Source organism: Hippichthys cyanospilos, chromosome 22 (assembly GCF_059441005.1).
Source record: "Hippichthys cyanospilos isolate Australia breed blue-spotted pipefish chromosome 22, RoL_Hcya_1.0, whole genome shotgun sequence".
Lineage (NCBI taxonomy): Eukaryota > Metazoa > Chordata > Actinopteri > Syngnathiformes > Syngnathidae > Hippichthys > Hippichthys cyanospilos.
This window is the reverse complement of record NC_142390.1, coordinates 418763-437713: the sequence shown is the minus strand read 5'-3', so window position 1 is coordinate 437713 and position 18951 is coordinate 418763. Positions and strand designations below refer to the sequence as shown.

Below are 18951 nucleotides of genomic sequence, written 5' to 3'. Positions count from 1 at the left end.
GTCTCCATCCAATTGCTTGTTGCCAGTCAGTGCAAAGACAAATGCTTAGTCAACGCCAAGCTCACACAGGAGGTCCAGTCTAGATTGTAAGCCCGGACATTCAAACGGTAATACTTCCACGCCGACCGTTCTTCCAGCATTTAACTTTATGAAAGTGCAAGAAAATATCTGCTGATGACATCACAGTGGCCAGAGCGTCCTCTGAGCGTGAACTCTAAAAATAGAACGTGGCCGCCCCGCCTCCTCCATCCAATGAGTTGGCTGCTGGCTATCAGGCTGCGTGTTATTATGGTCTGGCAGGAACATTCCAGGGAGTCCCGCACACCGAGGCGCACTCGCTTCCTCGGCAGCGGAAGCTCGTCTCGTGCCGCTGTTGCGCTGGTTCGGCGCGCTGTTAAAGGCTGCCGGGCGTGGGCGCCATGATGCCGCAGCAGCGCCTCCAGAACTTTGCCTTGGACGAGGATCGGGAAGATGAGCAGGAAACAGAGGAGATGCCGGCCACAGAGAAGGACCTAGCAGAAGACGCTCCCTGGAAGAAGATCCAGCAGAACACGTTCACCAGGTGGTGCAACGAGCACCTGAAGGGTGTCCAAAAGCGCATGTTGGACCTGCAAAAAGACCTGGCGGACGGCCTGAGGCTCATCGCTCTGCTGGAAGTCCTAAGCCAGAAGAACATGTACCGCAAGTACCACGCCAGGCCCAACTTCCGCCAGATGAAGCTGGAGAACGTGTCGGTGGCGCTGGAGTTCCTGGAGCGACAACACATCCGGCTGGTGTCCATCGGTGAGTGCGTAGTCGGGGGGGGGGGGCGCTCAACTCTGACCCCGCAGCTCGACATGCCCCCACGTACTACTGATTGACAGCACAATAAAAGTTCATTTCCAAACAGGCCGATCTCCTAACAGGGCCTTGCGGAGGTGGGCTCTGTTTTTGGGGGTGTCCTGATTGACAGAGCGACAGCTGAGTTCGGCCGTCCCTCCCAGGCCTTTCCTTAAAATAGAAGCGCTCCGCGCGCTCTTTTAGGCTTTACGATAGCATGTGCCATAACACAGCACGTTAGATCCCAGTATCAGTTTCCTACGCTACCAGTCAAACCTTTTAGACACTTCGATTCCAGACGGCCAATTTATCCCGTATCCTTGATATTCAGCGTAGGGTCAATGTACGGAAGGAGTACCCTTTTAGTCGTCACTTGGTATCTCGGTGTAACGGGAAGAATACTGCATTAAAACTACTCTGACAAGTACACCGATTGCTTTCGCTCATAAGGCCATTCCGTACGAGCAACTTTAGCATAGTATCAAAACAACTACATGGACTTCTAGGAAAAAAAGTGCACTCATTTAAATGTAAAAGTACTCCAAATTAGTCAAATGTCTTGCAATGACCGACGGCGTCTTCAGCTGTTCATTTTGAACAACTGTGAACACAACACACTTGCACAGCCATTTTGCTGGACTTAAGTGTCAACTGTTGGTGAATAGGGGACTAGTGTTTGTAGTGTTTGAATGAAAGAATACTGTAGCTCAACGACTGGATGACGACATCGGCGTCACACTGGCGGCCTTTTGACCAGTAATAGTCATTTGGGCAGTGCGTTCCATTGACTTTGGGCAAGAGGCTAACAGCTCTTCTGTCAAAATGGATCCTCGTCTTGCTGTGGGGTTGTGGTGATGATTCCATCCTGCGGGGGGCACTGGGTTGCCAACAAGCCTAACAAATAGTTTCCCTGTGTGCTCATCCGTCCCACTTCCTGCTCGTGGAACTCTTTCCCTCCAACATCACACATGATCCTTGTGTTTGTCCTGTTGCTGTGGGGAACGAATGTTTGTGTAGAACAAAGAAGTCTTTTGAGCCAGTCGAGAATAAGGATTTTGCAAACTTGAGCAGAAAGAAGAGATCAACAGGAAGAAATTCGGGAAGGGGCAGAGTCTAATTGATGGGCTGGGAACTTCACCTGGGCGCTTGTGAAAATGAAAAGCAGTGTCAAAGAAGTCTTTATGTCAATCATGAAGCTTTTCTCGGAATTCCTTAGGGAGCTCAAGCCCAGTCGGGAATAACTCACCATGACGTCATGCGTCAGCAGTTTGGAACACCTCACTTTTCTGCCACCGCAAATTCTCCGGCGCTTTTTGTTTACAACCATGATGAAATTGTCTATTCTGTACTTCTGATCACCGATCTCCAGACTCCAAAGCTATCGTGGACGGGAACCTGAAGCTGATTCTCGGTCTGATCTGGACGCTAATCCTGCACTACTCCATCTCCATGCCCATGTGGGAGGATGAGGATGATGAAGATGCCAGGAAGCTGACGCCCAAGCAGCGTCTTCTGGGCTGGATCCAGCACAAGGTTCCACAAATGCCCATCACCAACTTTCACCGCGATTGGAGAGACGGGAAGGCCCTGGGGGCTCTGGTGGACAACTGTGCCCCAGGTACGACCACAGGTCACCGTGTTTGCAGAGGGACGGGGAAGGAGATATTTGGTGGTCCTTAAAAGTATTGTCCTTTCTCAGGTCTTTGTCCAGACTGGGAAACTTGGGACCCGAGCCAACCAGTGGAGAACGCCAGAGAAGCAATGCAGCAGGCAGACGACTGGTTGGGCGTACCTCAAGTAACTTTGCATGTTACCCATGTGTCTCTTGTTCCTCTGAGGTTTGCGGTCCGATGTTTGGAGGAGTCCCTTCCTCTCTTCTCAGGAATATGCCATGTCTGCAGGTAATCGCTCCAGAGGAGATTGTGGATCCCAATGTGGACGAGCACTCGGTTATGACCTACCTATCGCAGTTTCCCAAAGCCAAACTGAAGCCAGGCGCCCCCTTGAGGGCAAAGACTCTTCATCCCAAAAAGGCGAAAGCCTTTGGGCCAGGTCGGTAATTCAGCGTAATTCCTAACCATACGGATTGGCAGAACCGTGTCTTGTATTACATTTCATAAAGGTGGAGCTTTCTCCCATGGCCTCACTAGTATATCTGTCACGCATTTACATATACAAGAAGGTTTTGGTTATTGTCGGTTCGGGTCACATGAAAATAACCTGCCGTCAGTTGGTAACAATCATGATGATAAGTTTAGAAAAAACAATAATAAAAAAGTTCTTCCCCTTCGGGTCACAGGCATTGAACCTCGCGGGAACGTGGTTCTCAAACCAGCAGAGTTCCTGGTGGAAACGGTGGAGGCTGGACTGGGCGAGGTTCTGGTTTACGTTGAAGACTTGGAGGGGCACACAGAAGAGGTCTGCACGGGACATCTGTTGGTTTGGTTCGAAGCAAGTCAATGTTGATAATGCCTTTCTTTCTCTCAGGCCCAAGTGATCCCTAACAATGACAAAGACCGAACCTACTCTGTAGTTTACCTGCCCAAAGTGGAGGGTCTCCATAAAGTAAGTTCATCAAGCAAATTGTGGTACCAACGTAGCTGCTAATCTGCTCTCTTCTGTCCCAGGTAAAGGTTCTGTTTGCAGGCCAGGACATTGACGGGAGCCCCTTCATGGTCCATGTCTCCAAAGCCATGGGGGACCCGACCCGGGTGCAGGCCCGTGGCCCAGGATTGCAGCATGTGGGAAACGTGGCCACCAAGCCAACCTATTTTGACATCTACACAGCAGGTTGACATCTGTTTCGTAATACCTCTTAATGTTCTTGCACTTTCTCCCCTAATGGTGTCCACCCCATTTGGATCACTAGGTGCTGGTGCTGGTGACGTGGGCGTGACCATTGTGGACTCAAACGGTCGCAGGGACACTGTGGAGGTGGTTCTGGAGAACAAAGGCGATAGCATCTTCCGATGCACCTATGTACCTGTCCTGGAGGGGCCGCACACGGTCTATGTCACTTTTGCTGGACAGCAGATTCCCAGAAGCCCTTTTCCGGTCATCATTGCTCAAGGTATTCCCCCCCCCCCCCAAGCCACGATAACCCAGGCGCCCAAGTTAGTAGAGGTGGCGCTTGGGCTTGTGACTGGCTCCCATTTTCACCCCCTGGACTCATCTATGGCTGTGTCCACTTCGTCCACGTTTGGTGGCTTCACTTGTGCTATGTTTCATTTCTGTCAAATTTTTAACATCATCAATGTCATCCGTTTACTCCTCTTTACATAATTATTTTGTTTTGATGTTTTACCTTTTGGTTCTTCTCCTTTCATTGACTAATGGCGATGCTTCCTGTGTCATCCGTGTTGATGTAAATGCTATCTAACCTGCGCCCTTTTTCGATTGATCCACTCAGCCTGCAACCCAAACGCCTGCAGGGCGTCCGGCCGAGGTCTGCAGCCCAGAGGTCTCAGGGTGAAGGAATCAGCTGAGTTCAAAGTGGACACCCGAGGCGGCGGAACCGGCGACCTTCGAGTGGCGTTGAAGGGACCAAGTGAGCATCTGTGCCACACAACCGCATCTTTGAAGGCCATACGCAGCTCCCGTTAAACTTCTACTTGCACTGGCTCACGGCAGATGGCCTGGAGGAGCCCGTGAAGGTGGTGGCTGTGGACAGCGGCCGCTACGAGTGTAACTACTATCCCATCATGACAGGAAGTTACATCCTCACCATCACTTGGGGGGGTCACAGCATCCCGCGCAGGTGGACCTCAAACAAGTTGCCGAAGTCAGCAGGCGGGGCGTTTATCCATTTTTTCATATGTGGATGTCTTCAGTCCCTATGAAGTCCATGTGAGTGAGGAGGCCGGGCCACAGAAGGTACGGGCCTGGGGTCCAGGTCTGGAGACAGGTATGGTTGGAAAGAGTGCTGACTTTGTGGTGGAAGCCATCGGGACAGAGGTGGGAACACTGGGTATGTCTTTAAATCTCAAAACGTGGCAAAGATGTGGCATGGTGTGAATGAATGGCTGTTTTTTTTTTTTTTGGTGGTAAGGCTTCTCCATCGAGGGTCCGTCTCAGGCCAAGATAGAGTGTGATGACAAAGGGGATGGCTCATGTGATGTCAGGTACTGGCCCACCGAAGCCGGCGACTACGCAGTCCACGTAATATGTGATGATGAGGACGTGAAGGACAGCCCTTTCGTTGCCCACATCCTGCCTGCCGCGGTGGACCCTCACCCAGAAGAGGTGACACTGGCAAGGCCAGAACCATCTGTCCGCCAAGGTTTTCGACAGTTCAACACTCTGTTGACTATTCCCCAGGTAAGGTGTTATGGACCAGGCCTTGAACCTGTTGGCTGCATCATCAATAAACCGGCTGATTTCACCATCGACGGCCGAGGAGCTGGTGCTGGCGAGCTCAGGCTCTACGCTCAGGTGAGCACTTGCACATCTGGGTACTAGTAACGTGGGACAGTTGTCGATATGGCTGTTGGTCTGTCCATTGTTATCTTGTTACTCAACTTATCTAACCTGTCTTCTTTCTCTATATACCCTCTTTCCTACTCTGTCTTTCCACCTCGACCCAAACAACTTCGAATGACAATCAGCCTAGAGTCTGGATTCAGTTTAAAAGCATCAAATGACCAAAAATGCTGTACATGCATTTTTTTGGATTAAAACTCTCAAATGGAAACCCACTTATGGCACGCAATTTCTGCAACGATTTTCTTAAGAGTTGGCGTGCCAGAAAAGATGAAAGTAAAAACAATAAAGTGTTAAAAAAAATGAAGGAAAAAAGGCTTCCTGAAAATCCGAAACTCTATCCTACGATTCCCTAGCCAATTTCAGCTGAAGCAAAATCCCCAGGGAAACTGCAACACATTTTTTTTTCTCACCATTGCTCATGTGGCATACAAGATGGTTTTCCATAATGAAAGCGGTGTGGTACACTGTACCTTGAGATATCTTCTGTTGTAAGCTGGCACGGTCAAAAGAGTTTTCCACAAAATCTGTCTCTTCTTTCAATGTCCCTTGCAGGATGCTGAAGGTTGCCCTATTGACGTGGAGATCAGAGACAATGGCGACAAGACTTTCTTATGCGTTTATATCCCCACAAAGCCCATCAAGCACACCATCATCATTACTTGGGCAGAGGTCAACGTTCCCAACAGCCCATTCAGGGTACTCTGATCTCCTTCGGTAACCTCTAGTCATAAGCACACTTATACAAAAAAAAGGGGGGGGGGGGTCAAATATTTTATACTCAGAGATTATGACCTTATATCTGTATAAAAGTCAGAGGAAGTAAGATGAAAGACAATTCTTGAGCAGATTTCTTTGTGAGCAGGTGAGCATAGGAGAAGGCAGCCACCCACAGAACGTGAAGGTTTTTGGTCCCGGTGTTGAGAGAAGTGGACTTAAGGCCAATGAGCCCACCTATTTCACAGTGGACTGTGGAGAGGGAGGACAAGGTAGGCCACCACTTTTTCATTCTTCCTCATTGTCTTTGAGGCAACCACAGATTGAAACCTGGCCGCTTGTGGCTCCTTCCCCAGGTGATGTCAGCATCGGCATCAAGTGCGGACCCGGTGTGGTTGGACCCGCTGAGGCCGGCATCGATTTCGACATTATCAAGAATGACAATGACACGTTCACGGTCAAGTACACCCCACCAGCGCCGGGCCAGTATACCATCATGGTTCTATTTGCCGACCAGGTGAGATGGAAAAAAACGTGACACGTTGTGGGGGTATGGCTTTAGGGTTTGTGCTTCTTGCAAGTGTTTTTAGTTCCTATTTGTATGCAGTATTTAACTGTTTGCCCCTTCAATAAAAGACTGAAAGGGCCTTGGCTCAACTAGCAGCTGAAACTAAAATTTCCTTAGCTTAAATTTTAGCTTAAAAAAGAAAAAAAACTATATCAACAGACGGATGTTATGTTAAAAAAAAAATCAAAGTTATGACAGTGTTGCCTTGGTTTATGTCTACCTCATTGACAGAAAAATAGCATCTTTCAAAGTACCCAAAGACACTTAATCATAACTTGCGGTGATGTGAAATGAAACCTCGTGCCTTCTGTTATTGTTGGAACAGGAAATTCCAATCAGCCCCTTCATGATAAAAGTGGATCCTTCTCATGATGCGGCCAAAGTGAGAGCAGAAGGACCTGGTCTCAACAAATCGGGTCAGCCAATATGAAGAACGGTTCTAGAAAGTCCGTATTTTTGGTGATTGCTAGCGTTGACCCCCTGGATGTTTTGTTCTGGTGAAGGCGTTGAAGCAGGAAAGCCAACGCACTTCACCATCTACACCAAAGGAGCCGGCAAAGCTCAGCCTGAAGTCCATTTTGGAGGTGATGCTACAGGTGACATCGTGCAAGACTTTGAGATCATCGATAACCACGATTACTCTTATACGGTCCGCTACACTGCCACACAACAGGTGAGTTAATCTTTAACTGTGAGCATGCATCTGTTGCCTTCATGTTGTTTTTTGTCATTCAGGGAAATTTGTCCATCACCGTCCTCCACGGGGGCGACGCCATTCCCAAAAGTCCCTTCCACATCCTCGTGGCTCCACCGCTGGACCTCAGCAAGGTCCAGGTTTACGGCCTGAACAACAGTCAGTAATGTTGCCTCTTCACAGTGCTCTTACATATAAATTAATGACTTTGGGAGATCCGTGAGATCTTTCGACATCCTAGTGATAAGATTATAGGCTATTAGTTATCTTTGGGGAGCTTTGATCTGGAGCAATTGATCTTTGCTATTAACATTTGGAGTTAGCTGTTGTAGGCACGACTGTAGATCTGTTTTGACATTAACGATGTGTCGATCAGAGGTGGACGTCGGAAAGGATCAAGAGTTCAGCGTCAGTACCGCGGGCGCCGGTGGTCAAGGCCAACTGGACGTGAAGATCATTTCACCGTCCCGCCGACCAATTCCATGCAAGCTGGAGGCCGGCACAGCCGATGACATTCATTCAGTGAGGTACATTCCGCCGGAAGAGGGGCCTTACAGAGTGGAAATCAGCTTTGACGGGAACCCCATCCCGGGAAGTCCGTTGGCAGTTGAGGGTATCTTACCCCCTGATCCTTCAAAGGTGAGTTTCCTATTCGAGTGAGACGAGGCTTCTTTTGGAAGATGGCGGTCATTTCAGTCACATCAACAGATTCCTTGGTGGCTTCACAGGTTCGGGCCTATGGCCCAGGTCTTCAGGGAGGCGTAGTTGGTAAACCGGCTCCCTTTGCCATCGACACAAAAGGTGCAGGCACCGGCGGTTTAGGTCTAACTGTGGAGGGTCCCTGCGAAGCCAAGATCGAATGCCAAGACAATGGCGACGGCTCCTGCTCCGTGTCCTATTTACCCACTGAGCCCGGGGAGTACAACATCAACATAATGTTTGCAGAACAGCACATCCCCGGCTCCCCCTTCAAGGCTGTCGTTCAGTCCATGTTTGACCCCAGCAGAGTTATGGCCAGCGGGCCCGGTTTGGAGCGGGGGAAAGCCCGCGAGGCTGGCTCCTTTGTGGTGGACTGCTCCAAAGCTGGAGAGGCAGAGCTGACCATCGAGATAATCTCAGAATCGGGCTCCAAAGCTGAAGTTCACGTGGAGAACAATGGCGACGGAACCTATTCCATAACCTACATCCCGCAGACTCACGGTGTATATACCATCACTATCAAGTACGGAGGCCACCCTGTGCCAAAGTTTCCCTCACGTCTGCAGGTGGAATCAGCCCTTGATATCAGCGGCGTCAAGGTCTACGGACCCGGCATAGAACCCAGAGGTGAGAGAAGAAATATTTGGCTACTGTACCTCTGCAGATGACTTCACCTGAGGGTTCACATATTACGCTGAGCTCTTTTTCTTTGTTTCTGTTCTCATCGCAAGGAGTTCTGAGAGAAGTCACCACACACTTCATCGTGGATGCCCGAAGTGTATACAAGACTGCCGGAGGCCACGTTAAAGCATACATTTCCAATCCGTCAGGTTCCAGCACCGATGCCTACATTACAGACAAGGCCGACGGCACATACCGAGTGGAGTACACGCCTTTTGAGGACGGTCCGTGACTTGACTAAGTGCTGTTGCAGTGGTACTTACTGGTACCGCAAGTTACAACATTTTTCTAGTTACAATGGATAATTGGTTCCAGTATGTGTTTTGTATGTCTTGGCAGGTCTGCATGTCATTGAGGTGTTATTGGATGACGACCCCCTCCCAAAGAGTCCATTCAGCGTGACCATAAGTGAAGGCTGTGATCCAAGTCGAGTTCGAGCTTATGGGCCAGGCCTGGAGGAGGGACTGGTAAACAAGCACAATTCATTTACTGTCGAGACCAGGTAACTCCACTTCAAGGTCGTCCGAGCTATGATGAAGGTTTTGGACATGTCAAGATGTCATTCTTTCACCCTGATATTAACAAAGTCCCCTTTTGCTTCCTGCGATGCCCTCCTTAGGGGCGCTGGTACCGGGGGTCTTGGCTTAGCCATTGAGGGCCCATCAGAGGCAAAGATGTCCTGCAAAGACAACAAAGATGGCAGCTGTAGCGTGGAGTACATTCCTTTCACTCCTGGAGAGTATGACATCAACATCACCTTCGGGGGACTTTCGATTCCAGGTGCAGTTAAGCCTGTGCGGCAACTCTCGGTGTCCACTTTTCTGCAGTGAGCTTATGGTTCATCAATGCAGGAAGTTCATTTCGAGTCCCAGTGCGAGAGGTAGTGGACCCCACCAAAGTGCGGTGCTCTGGACCCGGGCTGGGAAACGGCGTTCGTGCTCACGTCTTTCAGACCTTTACAGTGGACTGCAGCAAGGCTGGTGTGGCCCCTTTAGAGGTCCAGATCTTTGGGCCCACAGGTGATAAATGTGTGGGGGAGGAAGTCCCTCCAACCTAAGTTGTCTACGTGACAGAGAACCACCGAGAGGAGGGTTTGGTCAGTTGCATTCAAATCTGTCATAATCCTGTCTTGAAGATGAATATTTTGCTTATATAGGTGTCGCTGAGCCCGTCAGCATTTTAGACAACGGTGATGGGACTCACACGGTCAATTACACCCCAGCCAATGATGGTGCATACGCCATCTGCATCAAGTATGCCCAACAGGAGGTCCCTCGAAGGTGAGGAAAGCTCATGTCACGATTACGTGGATCGTCTGATCAGCATGATTCTGACTGTGGAAAGATGTCAGTCCATTCAAGATCAAGACTCTGCCAGCTCACGATGCCAGCAAAGTTCGTGCCAGCGGTCCCGGTCTGAACTCGGGTGGAATTTCCGCCAGTCTTCCAGTAGAGTTCACCATCGATGCAAGAGATGCTGGTGAAGGACTGCTCACTGTTCAAATCCTGGTGAGTCCCGAAAAGCACGAGGAAACACCATGTTTTGGCTTCCAGCTAGCCACCTGGCATTTAGCACACATACAGTAGATTAACCATGACCCTGTCTATGTGACCTCCTGTGCCACCGGCTGCAGGGTCCTGACGGGTGTGGGCACCAGGCTGCCGTGTATGTGCAGGACTGGCACACGCGTGTCTGGGAATCACATATAGTCAAGAGAACCATCCCGTTCTCTATTCTTAAGAGAGCCTGTGTAAGGCCAACGACACACACCTACCCTGCCCTTGCCCTTTCCCTGCCAACAATGGCAACTTGACATCATCTCATCCTGTCTACCTCTTTTATGAAGCCAAGTGTCATCAGTATTACATTGGTTTAACTTCTGTAGTTCTTTAGCAACTATTTACTTGGAATCATTTTCTAACTTCCATTTGTCGTCACTGTCTTGTGCAACTTTATCATAATAATCCTCTTCTTCATCACAAATTAGACGTGGCTTGATATGTCACGTTGCTGCCACCACTGGTCTCAAACGGGAATGTTGAGATGATCTACCCATTCTATAGGGATGTTTCACTGGGCGAGGAAAACAAACCGGCCTACATTTCTTCCGTCACCTGCCCTCTCCCTTCTTGTTCTTATTCTTTAGTTGTTTGTTTGTTTTTTGTTGATGTTGTTTTTAGGACATACGTTGGACAACCTAAAAGGTTGATGAACAGACAAAAGCTTGAATGTTTGGGCAGTTTGTAGACCTGTGGTGGGAAGCACTTGAAGTGTCAGGGTTTCATTTTCTGACTGGTTTGGTGTGTGTGTACAGGATCCCGAGGCCAAACCCAAGAAGGCCAATATTCGGGACAACCACGACGGGACCTACACAGTTTCCTATGTCCCGGACATGGCGGGCCGCTACACCATCACTATCAAGTATGGCGGGGACGAGATTCCGTACTCACCATACCGCATTCATGCTGCGCCCACCGGGGATGCCAGCAAGTGTCTCGTCACAGGTCAGGTCTCTCAAACCATCACATGTCCTTCATTCATTTTTAGGCCTAAATGGCATCTTGTTTTCTTACAGTGTCTATTGGAGGACATGGACCAGGTAAGTGTGTGCAACTTACTAGTTCCCTTTATTGTTTGCGCCTTAATTCTGGGCCCTGGTGGGTTCTTAGTGTTCTCAATAGAGGTACCTTGACTTCTAGTTAGTTTCGCTAGCAATCTTGGAAATCGCTTCACTTGAATAGCTATTCAATATTTCTCACTGAAATTAATATTGTTGCTATTCTCTTTTCCTTATATTCCCAATATTTTCCATTGCATTGTGGTTTCCAACCGATTGTTAGTGCATCAGTCCAGAATTCATTCCTTTACACGTACCCGCAAACGCACAAAACAAATTATGTCGTTGGAAGGATCTGACCTGTTGTGGCATCCGTCCTGCCAGGATCTGGCGTTGGTCCCACCATTCAGATTGGAGAAGAGACAGTAATCACCGTGGATGCAAAGGCGGCAGGGAAAGGCAAAGTCACTTGTAAGGTGTCCACACCTGATGGGGCGGAATTGGATGTAGATGTGGTGGAAAATGCAGACGGGACATTTGATATTTACTACACTGCACCAGAACCCGGGAAGTACGTTATCACTATCCGTTTTGGAGGGGAGCACATTCCTAACAGTCCCTTCCACGTAATGGTGAGTTCAATTCAATTCATTTATACTTTTTTAATCCCTCGGGGTTTCCTGTATCTACCCTGGTCCAGGGATCACGTCACTTACCGATGTTCACAATCGCTTTTTATTTGCCCTCTCATGTTGAAACGTCTCCTCTGCACGACCAGCTACTATAGCAACGTCTGAAATGAAATGTGCTTTAAAGGTCCATAAGACATTTGTTCAGTTGTTTGATTCTGTCATGCGTTCATTTGTTTGATTCTGTCCCTCCAGGCGACAACTGATCCCACGATCGCCGTCAATGAGATGGAGGCTGTGCTTCGGCCTTTCAGTCTGGTCATTCCCTTCACTGTGCAAACGGGAGAAATCACAGGTGAGACAGATTTTCGTTGGAAGTTTCTTCTGAGTGGGCCGGTGATGGTCACCGACGGCGGCATGAACTATCTTTATGGTATCGTCATTAAAAATGATCTAGATATGATGTTTTGGCCACATAGGACAGATCCTTATCACTGTATGCCACACAGGGGAAGTGCGAATGCCATCCGGTCGCACGGCCTATCCATACGTCGCCGATAACAAGGACGGCACCGTCACCGTCAAATACTCGCCAAGCGAGCGAGGCTTGCACGAGATGGACATCAAGTATGATGGCGAGCACATCCCAGGTATGTCCATTTCCCAACTTTGAAGACTGTCATCAGAATAAGGCAAGTCAACATTTTCAGTATGAATTTAGATCACGAAATGCCTCGAGGAACGTAGAAGGGAAAAATCATCACAAGGGACTATATAAACCATGCTTTGTCTCGAGTAGGACCTGGTTGCCATCGGTGACCCTACCAGGGACACGATACCCCAGATAACTTAGCTCCTTAGATCAATAGGACACACAAACTCCTCCACCACGGTTAGTTGACTGCTCACGGAGGGGAAAAAGAGAAGTAGTTTGTAAAATACTGCAGTTCATCAGACTATTACAAACAAGTAGAGATAAGAGAAGAGGAAGCAAAGTTTGGGCCATAAGAAAGTTATCTCTGTCTGTGAGGTTTTTAGGAATGTAAAAACACTTTGTGACTTGTCCACTGCAGGAAGTCCACTTCAGTTCTTTGTGGATGCCATTAATAGTGGTCACGTGACGGCGTACGGCCCTGGGTTGAGCCACGGAGTCAGCAAGTCACCAGCTACCTTTACCATCGCGACCAAAGATGCCGGAGAAGGTAAAACGGCAGCAAAACCTCATTAAACTTCAGCCAATTTCCTTTCAATACAGTCATCTTATTGTTATCCAAAAAAATCAATTACTCTATCGATCTTTCTATTGAATACGCTAATAAAACCTGATTTTAATTAGAGCGTCTTACAAAAACATTTTTCCTGGTTACCGATTATTAACTCATTATCATTGTTTATTTGGTATTATTTAGTGAAAAACACATTTGAGAAAGCACACGAGAAGGCTAGGAGTTGTGCTCACTAATACTGTATTTGGGAAACGGATTCGGTGCCGTCTCAGTGAGTGGTGACCAAACCAAAAGCAAATGTTTCCAAATGTCCTATTTTGAATAATCACAAAAGAAGCTGCTTTCATGTAGGGACAACAGACAGCAGAGAATTAATCGTGACAAAAATTACTCAATTATTAAAAGAGTTAATTTGCTTGTCGATTAGTTGCGGAATCAATGTACCGCTGCATAACAGTGATACCTTAACTTGAGTACATAATTCTGTCTTTGATCATCCTCTCTGAGATGTGCTACACAAATGAGTTGTATTTGCTGACTTACTTACTGCTGCGCAGGTGGGCTGTCTCTGGCGGTGGAAGGACCATCCAAAGCGGAGATCAGCTGCAAGGACAACAAGGACGGCACCTGCACAGTGTCCTACCTGCCCACGGCACCGGGCGACTACATCATCGTCGTCAAGTTTGATGACAAACACATTGCCGGCAGCCCATTCACTGCCAAAATCACCAGTAGGCAGGGTGGCTCGTATTTGACTGCCGGCTTTTCTCCTCTTTCCCGGTTATGAAGCGTGTGCGTTGGTGTCTCCAGGCGATGATCCCATCGCCGTATCTCAGCTCAATGTGGGCACAGAAACCGACGTCTCCTTGAGGATCACGGAGACGGACCTGGGAAGTCTGACGGCGACCATTCGAGCGCCATCGGGAAGCGAAGAGGCATGCCTGCTTAAGAGACTTCCCAACAGACACATCGGTAAGTTGACTAATCACCAATTCCCGGACTTGGCACTTTCTTTCACTAAAACCTATGAAAGACTGGAACAAAGTAAGTTTCAAGTGGTTAGTGATAATGCTGGAGCAAAAAGGATTTACATACATAATTTTGACCTGCGTTTAATTACGTTTTTGGCTAAACTTCAATTTTCTTATTATTGACTCTGAACAAACGATTGTTTCTATTTTACTCATCAAGCCATGTAAATTTAGCTACTGTGACAGGCCTACCTTCAAATAAAAGAGAATGTGACTTATGACTTGCTTAACCCAAGTAAAGATTTATTTCAAACAGCTTGAAATCTTAAAATCTCGGGTGTTGTGGTTTACGATCTGCTGTAGAAAAAAGACATTCACTGCCCCCCTTTTTTACTTCAGGGATCTCGTTCACGCCCAAGGAAGTGGGAGAGCATGTGGTGAGTGTGAAGAAGGGCGGAACACATGTCACCAACAGCCCATTTAAGATCATGGTGGCGCAGTCTGAGATCGGCGATGCCAGTAAGGTGAAAGTGTTTGGGCCGGGACTGCTGGAGGGACGCACCTCGGAGGTGGCCCATTTCATCGTTGACACCAGGACCGCCGGTATGTGGAAATGTGCCCATTCCCTGCCAAACATTTCCGATGTGGATGTGCGTGTTGGGGCAGGTTACGGCGGTCTGGGTCTGTCCATTGAGGGTCCCAGCAAGGTGGACATCAACTGCGAGGACGTGGAAGACGGCACGTGTCGTGTCACTTACTGTCCTACTGAGCCTGGAAACTACATCATTAACATCACGTTTGCAGATCAACACGTCCCAGGTACGTTCTCCATGACCAAAAGCGCACTAGCCGGTGGGTTTTAGTCAGGCAATAGCCTACGCGTTTTTTTGCTTTGCATCGCAAGTAAAAAATTTGAGTTGAGTTGACTGACGCGTCACACCAAGTGGAAAAACTAAACGAAACACACTTTTAGGTCTTTGAGCGGAACAAACGATGGAATATAAATAAAAAGAAAGACAAGACAAAAGACGCTAATGCTGAACAAATTTCCAGGAAGTCCTTTCACCGTTAAAGTGTTTGGTGAGGGCAGGATGAAGGAGAGCATCACCAGGAAACGACAGGCACCTGCCATCGCCACAGTGGGGAGCACATGCGACCTCAATCTCAAGATACCAGGTAATATGTGACCTTCAAAGTAAAGGTATTGACTCATGAAATTTCGACTTAAGTATAGAAATCAAGTTTTGTGCAATATCGCTGACATGGCTTGTGTTCTGCAGGCAACTGGTTCCAGATGGTTTCAGCACAGGAGCGGGTAACTCGCACCTTCACGCGAAGCAGCCACACATACACGCGCACTGAGCGCACTGAGATCAGCAAGACACGTGGTGGTGAGACCAAGCGAGAAGTTCGCGTAGAAGAGAGCACGGAAGTTGGAGACCCCTTTAGGGATGTCTTTGGAGACTTCATCGGACGGGAGACTCTGAGCGGCTTCGGCGGGAAGTCGCCATCGCAAAATGGTACGTGCGACAACTGAAACCAAGAAAAAAAAAAGCACTGGCTTGCTCTTATTCTGTATATGACTAATCATATACAGTATATCATAGGTTGCAATTGTCCATTAGTTCTTCTGGAAGAATTTAGGCCACCCAAAAAAAACAAAAAAAAAATACGATCTCCACCTGGTCCTTTAAGCAGGAGACATTTTTCTCTGTTAGGTGAGCCAGCCCACCAGGAGATGGCGGCTCAGGTGACAAGTCCGGGTGGCAAGTGCGAGGATGCCGAGATCATCCACGGCGAGGATAGCACATACAGCGTCCGCTTCGTGCCGCAGGAAATGGGCACACACGTAGTCAACGTCAAATATCGGGGACAACATGTTCCCGGGAGCCCCTTCCAGTTCACTGTAGGGCCCCTGGGAGAGGGCGGCGCCCACAAGGTGCGGGCGGGAGGCACAGGGTTGGAGCGAGGCGTGGCCGGCCTCGCGGGGGAGTTTAGCATCTGGACCAGAGAGGCAGGTGCGGGTGGGCTCTCCATAGCAATTGAGGGACCCAGCAAGGCAGAGATTGCCTTTGAAGATCGCAAGGACGGTTCTTGCGGTGTTTCCTATGTGGTCCAGGAGCCAGGTAAAACGCACTTCCTGTCAAGCACAATTCCTGCCTATTTTGTCTTCACATGTTCATCTTCCTGCGGCTTTCTTTCTCCCAGGACACTACGAGGTCTCTATCAAGTTCAACGACGAGCACATCCCAGACTCCCCTTTCGTGGTCCCCGTGGCCAGTTTGTCCGAAGACGCCCGACGCCTCAGCATCACCAGCCTTCAGGTGAGACCCCAAGCTTTAAAGCAACATTTATCAGGTATTTTCAAGTACTGTATCCTTTTGCATGTTGTTTCCAAACATTCTGAAATGATCTATAGCCTCATCCGTTTACATGGTGCTGGTTTCCTCCAGGACTCTGAACTGAAGGTGAATCAGGAAGCGTCTTTTGCGGTGCAATTGAATGGCGCTCGAGGTGTCATCGACGCGAAGATTCACTCACCTTCCGGTGCCACGCAAGAATGTTTGATCAGCCAGCTGGAGGGCGGTGAGATTTTTTACTTTGGCCTGTCATACCTTCAAATTATGTCCATGAAAAAGATGCTTCTGTCCACCTGCAGATCGGTACGTCATTAGGTTCGTTCCCAAAGAGAACGGCGTCCACTCGATTGACGTTCGCTTCGGTGGCAGCCATGTACCCGGAAGCCCCTTCAAGATTCGTGTGGGTCAGCCCGGTCAGGCAGGAGACCCCAGCAAGGTATTTGCTTCTGGGCCGGGCCTGGAGAGCGGGACCACGGGTGAGTAACTTTTTGAGTAAAGTAATTACTCGGCTTATGCAAGTCCTAAGCCTTTAAATCTGTGAGCTAAATCTAACTCAAGTCTACTTGACGGTTTGTCCTCGGTAGGGGTTGCATCAGAGTTCACGGTGAACACATGTAACGCTGGTGGTGGAGCTCTGTCTGTGACCATTGACGGTCCTTCTAAAGTCCAGATGAGTTGTCAGGAATGTTCTGACGGCTACCTGGTGTCCTACACCCCCATGGCTCCCGGGAGTTACCTGATCTCCATCAAGTATGCGGGAGCTCAGCACATCCTTGGAAGCCCCTTCAAGGCCAAAGTTTCAGGTGGGCTTGGACATCAACGCTAAGTATTGCTGTCCCTCAGCTCAATAAACAGGCAAGACAGACAGGTGCTTTCATTTTTTTTTTTTTGCAGCTTGTACTGTTTGTATACCAGCTACAGTGAATTACCTCGGACTGCGTGCCAAAAGAGCTTAGCTAGGTTTCAAGATTTCCCGGGCCTCGCTCTGGTTCGAGTTTCTGTAGATTTGGGTCCGTCAAGATGATTTGTCTTGAGATTCAGAAATACGTAAGCCTGGAGAGACGAAGCCCAATTTCCCAATTTCTTCCATATATCAATGACAAGAACTAAAATTAGGTTTCGAAAATCGCAAGGCGGACAGAGTAAGAATTTCGCTGCGTGGTTTCTTGCTATGCGTGTGACAATATAGCTCTTTGAACTGACTTAAGATTGTGTCAATTATTGATAAATTATTCAATAAAACTTTGATCAAAAACGGGCAAAATGCAAAGATTTTAAGCTTGATTCAAAAGCGCTTAGACTCAGAGCCGACTTCCCTTTCGTCGGAAGCTTATTCCACTTGCACGAAGCGTAACCGCTTAAGGCCGCTTCACCATGTTTGCTTTGAAGTCAGAACTACACCAAGATAGACATCCTCCGCTTATTTATGTTTCTGTCCTTAGGTCCTAGCTTGTCTGGAGGAACCAGTCTTCATGAAACATCCTCAGTTCTGGTGGAAACTGTCACCAAGTCATCATCTGGTACGGCCAGAGGCTTTGCTTCCCTGCCCAAATTCTCCTCCGATGCGAGCAAGGTGGTCTCCAGGGGGGCCGGCCTGTCCAAGGCTTTTGTGGGCCAGAAAAACTCTTTTACTGTGGACTGCAGCAATGCTGGTAGGTGTATGATCCTGATCCTATTCATTGTGCTTATGGCTCCTTTCAGGGTTAAGGTGCCCGATGTTCGTGTGGTTCATATGCATATAAGATATTTGTATTGTTACATGAGACTGACATAAAAGAAGAGAGGAAAAAAAATCCATGAGACTTGACAGCAAAATTAGCCCTCCTGAACTCTGAGGGCATATGTCACTGGTGTTGGGGGTTGATTTTTGGACTCAGATGACACCCTTTTTTTCCATGAGACTGTAAGAAAAACAAAATTGCTCTCGATGGTTTATGTTGTGTTCGCAGGTAGCAACATGCTGATGGTGGGCGTGCACGGTCCTAAAGCCCCATGCGAGGAGGTCTATGTGAAGCATGCGGGTCACAGGATGTATAATGTGACGTACACGGTGCAAGAAGCAGGAAACTACATACTCATGGTCAAGTGGGGCGACGCCCACATACCAGGGAGCCCCTTTCATGTTACTGTACCGTGAAGGTTTCTCCTCTTCAAAGTTCTCTAGATAGATCATCAGGTTGGTAGAGTTGTGATAAAACTGTGATTTTCATTTTTTTCTTAAATCAACTTGTGTTTTCTCTGTAGAAGTATTGAGAGGAAGTGAAAAAGTCTTATTGTAGTTTGGTGAACACCATTACATGTTGTTTGATAAATTTCCTAAAAACAGTATTAATAATAATAAAGGTTTCAGTGCCATCAGCTTCTGTCGCCGTGATTGGAAGGAAGCAGAATGCCGAGTGTGTTGCGCTGTCCATCCATTTTCTGTCGATGAATAAGAAAACTTTTTTGACCGAGCGTCATGGTGAAGTAGTGATCAACAGACCTGCTTCACAGTTTCAGGTTCATCATTTGAATCTTGACTTAAGAATTCCTGTGTGGAGTTTTTCAATTC

The 18951-nt window shown here is 48.2% G+C and overlaps 1 protein-coding gene across 3 annotated transcripts; it reads left to right on the top strand.

Annotated features, from left to right (window-relative positions):
* Positions 1-58: 58 nt before the first annotated feature.
* On the top strand, positions 59-18758 carry LOC148405238 (filamin-C-like). 3 transcript variants are annotated; one of them, XM_088406405.1, is made up of 48 exons: positions 59-783; positions 2189-2437; positions 2519-2616; positions 2721-2871; positions 3119-3237; positions 3307-3384; positions 3447-3609; positions 3689-3889; positions 4229-4366; positions 4450-4576; positions 4650-4786; positions 4868-5061; positions 5137-5250; positions 5854-5997; positions 6164-6287; positions 6372-6532; positions 6909-6999; positions 7087-7256; positions 7319-7436; positions 7654-7916; positions 8006-8603; positions 8708-8881; positions 8997-9159; positions 9277-9437; positions 9509-9676; positions 9814-9937; positions 10009-10165; positions 10291-10407; positions 10972-11161; positions 11233-11256; positions 11599-11846; positions 12099-12198; positions 12353-12493; positions 12917-13045; positions 13627-13800; positions 13880-14041; positions 14440-14477; positions 14541-14643; positions 14707-14859; positions 15094-15216; positions 15321-15560; positions 15759-16166; positions 16249-16364; positions 16494-16626; positions 16700-16876; positions 16985-17203; positions 17843-18056; positions 18354-18758. In XM_088406405.1, the coding sequence occupies exons 1-48, from the start codon at positions 420-422 to the stop codon at positions 18535-18537; spliced, it is 8142 nt and encodes a 2713-aa protein (XP_088262531.1). In that variant the 5' UTR covers positions 59-419; the 3' UTR covers positions 18538-18758. The 3 variants fall into 3 exon arrangements, with proteins under 3 accessions (XP_088262531.1, XP_088262530.1, XP_088262532.1); XM_088406404.1 differs by having other exon boundaries at positions 14440-14643; XM_088406406.1 differs by lacking the exon at positions 10291-10407 and having other exon boundaries at positions 14440-14643.
* Positions 18759-18951: the final 193 nt, after the last annotated feature.